Source organism: Chrysochloris asiatica, unplaced genomic scaffold (assembly GCF_000296735.1).
Source record: "Chrysochloris asiatica unplaced genomic scaffold, ChrAsi1.0 scaffold00021, whole genome shotgun sequence".
NCBI lineage: Eukaryota > Metazoa > Chordata > Mammalia > Afrosoricida > Chrysochloridae > Chrysochloris > Chrysochloris asiatica.
The window spans coordinates 23,044,335-23,050,412 of record NW_006408539.1 but is presented as its reverse complement, the minus strand read 5'-3'; the positions used below and the strand labels follow the sequence as shown (position 1 = coordinate 23,050,412).

The 6,078-nt window shown below is 37.9% G+C and overlaps 1 protein-coding gene across 1 annotated transcript in view; it reads right to left on the bottom strand.

Moving 5' to 3' along the window:
- Window positions 1-674: 674 nt before the first annotated feature.
- CCDC102B (coiled-coil domain containing 102B) overlaps window positions 675-6,078 on the bottom strand; it is a 64,705-nt gene continuing 59,301 nt past the window's right edge. The window contains exons 5-7 of the mRNA XM_006837586.1: window positions 2,072-2,281; window positions 1,923-2,010; window positions 675-682 (exon numbers count right to left, since the gene is read on the bottom strand). Of these exons, the coding sequence (XP_006837649.1) occupies window positions 675-682; window positions 1,923-2,010; window positions 2,072-2,281 (306 nt within the window). The remainder of the gene's footprint in view (window positions 683-1,922; window positions 2,011-2,071; window positions 2,282-6,078) is intronic.

The window sequence follows — 6,078 nt, the reverse complement described above, 5'->3', positions numbered from 1 at the left end:
CTGGTGTGGCGCTGTGGGATAATGCACTGGACTGCAAGGTTGGTAGTTCAAATTCACCAGTCACTCCTTGGAAACACTATACAGGGTCACTATGAGTTGGAACTGACTCAAAGGCACTTACCAACAGCAACAAAGCATGTGAAATTTGAACAATGAATAAGGAAGACCATAGAAGAAATTATGTGTTTTCATTACGGTGTTGGAGAAAAATAATGAAAGTACTATGGTCTGCCAGAAGAACAATCAAAACAGTATTAGAAGAAGTACATCCAGAATGTTCCTTAGAAGCCACGATGGTGAAACTTCATCTGTCATACTTTTGGACATGTTATCAGGAGGGACAAGTCTCTGGAGAAGGATATCGTGCTAGGTAAAATGGAGGGTCAGTGAAAAAGAGGAGGTCCACCCATAAATGGCCTGACAGAGTGGCGGGAACAATGGGCTCAACCCATAACTTCAATGATGAGGATGGCACAGGACCGGGCAGTGCTTTGTCCTGTTGTACACAGGGTCACTATGAGTTGGAACCGACTTGATGACATCTAACAATAACAACACCTATGTTCCGTAAGTAGAGAGAGTTCTGTACTGTCACAAGTAGAAATCTTCCACAAACTATCTACAGATTTATCAAGTGTATACAAATCAGAGGCAAAGAAACCACAGTAGATGGTTTAGGAATCTATAAAAGAAAACAATTAGAAGCAATGACTGCAATATTAACTTTAGATATTTGCATGGTCGAGTCATAGAACACGAACGCAATTTAAACTTGCAGAAACTCCTAGAAACACGAAAGCACCAGAAAGCGATAGAGAATTTCATTTTTCTCACCATTTAGTTTTTAAAGCTCAAAGGAGTATGAAATACTTCTACAACTCAAAAACATACGAGCTTATCAAGCTAACTTCTCCCAGCGGATAAAGGAATCAGTGAGAAAACAACCTTGTGTGTTAAGATACTATTGATATTACTAGAAGACAATAGAAACAAAATGTGCATATTTTACAAGATATTGACACTAAAATATATACTATTTTATACTAAAATTGCATATAAGTCTCATTAACAGCAAACTTGAAAATCTGAAACCTATTAATCAAAATAAAAAATTCTACCTGTAATAGTAACTATGTCTATAGAATTGAATATAAAATCATTCCAAAACAGGCTAGATTTCCCAGAGTTAAATTTTGAATTTAATACTGGTTTTTAAATTTTATGTTGCATCCTATAAAAGTTATTTGCAAAACGATGCATTTAATTAACTCAAAAATAATTGTTCTGAGACTTAACTAAAAATAAACTAGAGGACAGTAAGCATCCGCTAAATTTAAATGTTTATGAAGATATTTACTATAGCTACAAACGATGTGCTTATTATGAAATTGCTCAAGTAATTAAGGAGATTTACTTATTGAATTTAAGATCCATTTCTTGGAAAACACTGAGACAAAAGTATACCAAGAAACCACAAAGGTCTGTCCTGTACTTCAGTTTTCATTTTTTCCTCCCTTTTACAATATCTTGAAACAGTCAGAAGATCTGTCATAATTTAACACTTATAGCCCAAATTTGTCACACTCTGTTTTCAGATATCTGAACAACATTATATTATAATGGGAAAAATAATGAGCTCTCAGATATTGCTGTTAAATGCTGTCGAGTCAATTCCAACTCATAGTGACCCTGTGTAGGATTTCTGAGGAGCAGGTGTTGGGGTTAAATCCTGATCTTATGGTTTGCAGTCCAGTGCTTACCCTACAGAGCCATACCAGGACTCCAATAATAGAGAATAATAATCAGCTGTGTTTTCTGGGCTCCTTTCAGAAAATCGATCCAGAGTTGCTATGAGTCTGAACAACTGAAGGCACTCAACAATAACAACATTGTAACCTTATGGGACACAGATGTGTGCATACGATTAGATGTTGACTGAGCAGGCATTATGTAACTCAAGACTTCTTGAGATTTGGAAGTGCGCAAAGTTTCAGGCGGCTCAGCAGCAGCCTGGGCATGAGGAAGAGAAGATCCAGCAAAAAGAACATGTGCTTACAAGGAGAACCCATACCTTGTTTTTTTCCTGCAGTTCAATTTGTGATGTCTTCAAGACAGGACCTTGAGAGCTTGTGCTTAATTTATTTCTCCTGTCCAATAGTTCTTCCATTTTTCTCACCTGGACCTTTAGCCTTCTGTTTTCTTTCTCCAGTTCTTGCCTTTCTGTTTCAAGTATTTCCCGCTGGCTCCGCTCCAAGGTATTTTCAGCCTGCAATCTCTCTAACTAAACACAGAAAACACAAAGGAACAGTATGTAGCATTCATGATTGCCACAGCTCCCAGCAAATGGGTCCTCACCAAGAAGGAAGCGTTCATGGATGGGTCCATGCATATTTTAAAAAGCGCACTCTACTTGTTTGCAAAGGTAAGATGGCTCAGAAGTCATCCGGCCTGGCCATGCCTTAGATACCTACAGCTTTCCTCTTGGTTCATAAGTAACTGTCTCTACAGTTGCTCTGGCCATGCTTATGAAGGGAGTGAGCTAGAGAAACACTGAAGATTGATTTTGCAAACACATTGCTCTCAGCTGGTGTGCATTTACCAGTTGAGATGGCACAAAATAATTTCTTGGGCAATTTTGATTGAATATCGTTCGTTTATGCTGGGTCACTATTGGTTGGAACTGCCTCCATAGGATTTACCACCACCACCACCACTAACAACAACAACAACAACAACATAGTTCATTTATTTTCTCTCATTACGTTGGGTAGATATGCTGGCCTGCTGGTAGGCAGGCAGAGAGAGTGATTTAAGTTCCTGATTTGATTCCAGGTAGGTCCTGATGTGGAACTGTAGGACAAGCACTGGACTGCTAACCACAAGGTCAGCAGTTCAAATCCACCAACCACTCCTTGGAAATCCTATACAGGGTCGCTATGACTTGGAACTGACCCAAAGGCACTTAACAATAACAACAATAGGCAGCGTGCATAAACACAAAATATTGAAAACTCTGTGATTACGGTCCTACAAAGTAAAGTGAACCTTCCAAGAGTGACTAATTCGATTTTTAGGGAATGGTGGTTTCAGTTGTGTACCACAGAGTCGGTTCCTACTTATAGCAACCCTGTACAGCATTGCCAAGGCTGTACATCTTTACAGGAATAGAAAGCTTTATGTTTCTCCTACGGAGCAGCTGGTAGATTCGAACTGCTGACCTTATGGTTAGCAGCCCAACTCATAACCCACTCTGCTATCAAAGCTCCATAGTTAAAGAGTGGTGGAGGCAGTTTTGTGCCATAAAGTCAGTTCTGACTAATAGTGGCTCTCTATAGAGTTTCCTGGTGTGACACTGTGGGTTAATACACTGGACAGCAAAGTCAGTTTGAACAGCAAGGTCGGCGGTTCAAGCTCACCAGTTGCTCCTTGGAAACCCTATACAGGGTCGCTATGGGTCGAAACTGACTCAATTGTACTTAACAACAACAACAGGGTTTCCAAGGGCTCTTGGTGCGACACTGTAGAATCAGCACTGGACTGTGAACCACAAGGTCAATAATTCAAACCCACCAGCTGCTCCTTAGTAAACCCATTACAAGGTTGCTATGAGTTGGAACAGATTCGAGGACATTTAGCAACAACAAATAGGATTTCATTCATTGATGTAGCATAATTTCAATATTTGCCTCTTTCAGTTTTTATTATAATTTTTATTGTAATTTTCTATATTTAAATTTCAGACCGGTAATTTCAAATATACTTATTTTCTACTTTTATTTGGTTTAAATATTTCCTCATTATTATTATTATATTGTTGTTGTTAAGTGCCGTGTCGAGTCAATTCCGATTCATAGCAACCATATATAGGATTTCCAAGGAGCAGCTGGTGAGCTTGAACCACTGACCTTGCAGTGCAAACAACTGTGCACTCTGATGCATTATCCCACAGTGCCACACCAGGTTGAATCATATTTGGGTTTTGTGTTTTCTTCTTTTCTAGATGTTGAAAACAGAAATGATTATTAGGTTTTGGTTCTGAATTTTAATCCTAAATTTAGAATTCTAACCCTAACCTCAATACTCATCTTCTAGATAAATTTAGGGAACTTCACAAACCTCCCCCCACCCCCACCCCCATGTCATCCCAATGTGAACCATTTTTTCCTAATCTGACTAAGCTTGTGAAAAGTAAAATTAATTTAAATGATTGGGAAACAATTTGTATAAGCGATGTTACCACCTAAGAAGAAACGTGGTGGTGATATTATTTCAGATACAGAATTATGCATGTCCATCTCCTGTATATTTGGACATATGTATAGAAGCATATCTTGCCTTATTGTGCTTCACTTTATTACGTTCCCAGAAGTGCATTATTTACAAATCTAAAGTTTGTGGCTGCTCTGCATCCAGCAAGCCTATAGGCATGTTTTACCAACAGGATGAGCTCACTTTCTGTGTCTATATCACACTTTGGTTATCCTCACAATATTCCAAACTTTTTCATCATGCTATTGCCTACTTAGAGCCCTGGTGTGGCACTGTAGGATAAGCACTGGACCTCAAGGTTGGTTTGAACCACAGCATCGGTAGATTAAACTCACCAGCTACTCCTTGGAAATCCTACACAAAGTTACTGAGTCGGAACCAACTTGATGGCACTGAACAACAATATTGCATGCTTAACAGACTACAGTTCAGTATAAACATAACTTTTATATGCAATGGGAAAGCAAGAAATTTGTCCAACTAGTTTTGATGCCAGCTTTGCTTTATTGTGGTGGCCTGGAATGTTTGGAATCAGAAATATCTCCAAAGTCTACCTGTATCCAAATGCCAAAGAACTCAAGGCATGAATCTGTAGACTGAAGCAACTCATCATAGTTCAAAACTCTTGTATTCTAATTCTGGTTCTGCCACTTGCTCATTGGCTAACTCTGGACAAGCGTCTTATTCTGTTTCTCAGTTTCCTCAGCTGTCTAATAAGGGTCAGGATTGTTGTTGGTAAGTACCGTGGAGTCGGTTCCGACTCATAGTGACCCTACACTGGGTTTCTGAGGCTGTTAATCTTTACGGAAGCAGAAAGCATCGTCTTTCTCTGGCAGAATCGCTGGTAGTTTCAAACTGCCAACCTTGAGGTTCGCAGCCCAATTCGTAACCACTACGCTACCAGAGCTCCTTAAGGGTAAGGATAGCAGCCCCAAATAAATTCCTAAAGTTACTGTAAGGAATGAATAAGACCAGCAACTCAGAATGCTTCTAATGCTTTCTAATCTAGGTAAGCTGGTTTCTAATTTGTGTAAATTAGCTTCTAATCTATATAAAATGGCTAAAATAGAAGGCATTTTTGAAGTGTTCATTAAGGATAAATGTTGGAAATTACAGAATCTTTTCATTGTTCATTTTAAATGGGATGATCATAGAATATCGCCTTGTTTTTATGTGACCTTCAGTCCATTTCAACCCCTAGCAACCCTGTGAACAGTATGGTACAATTATGAAGTAATTTTTGCATGCCAGTTAAAATTCTAAAATAATTCTAAAATCTTAGTCAGCATAAAGAAAAATGTTAGAGCCTAATAATAGCACTGGGAATGAAATTCAATGTAGGAAACTGAAAACTACTTTTTCACACACATATAATCATATCATTATAATAGAAAACCTTCTATTCCCAAATCGAAAAGATTTGTTACTGTCTATCAAACGGGAAACCCAGATTGCGTTCTTGGCATTAGACCTTGTTTATCAATTAAATATAATACATTTTAATAGATCAAATTTTAGATATTGTGGTTTGACATTTGAGGTGCCTGCTTGGGAATATGAGGTGAAAATAGTATTTCACAATGCAATTTAGACTGTGACATGCCTTTAATTAATAAGATAAATGTTAAATTTTTATGTCTATCATTTCATTACTTAACAAAATGAACAAAATAAAGCTGCAACAAAAGTCAGCAAGTTAGTGATATAAATTAATTTTAGAAGAATAAATACATTTTTGCCCAATGACAAATATAATGATATCGTGTTATGGATTTACAAATTGTAGGCAGATAAAAGAAACTGCCGAAG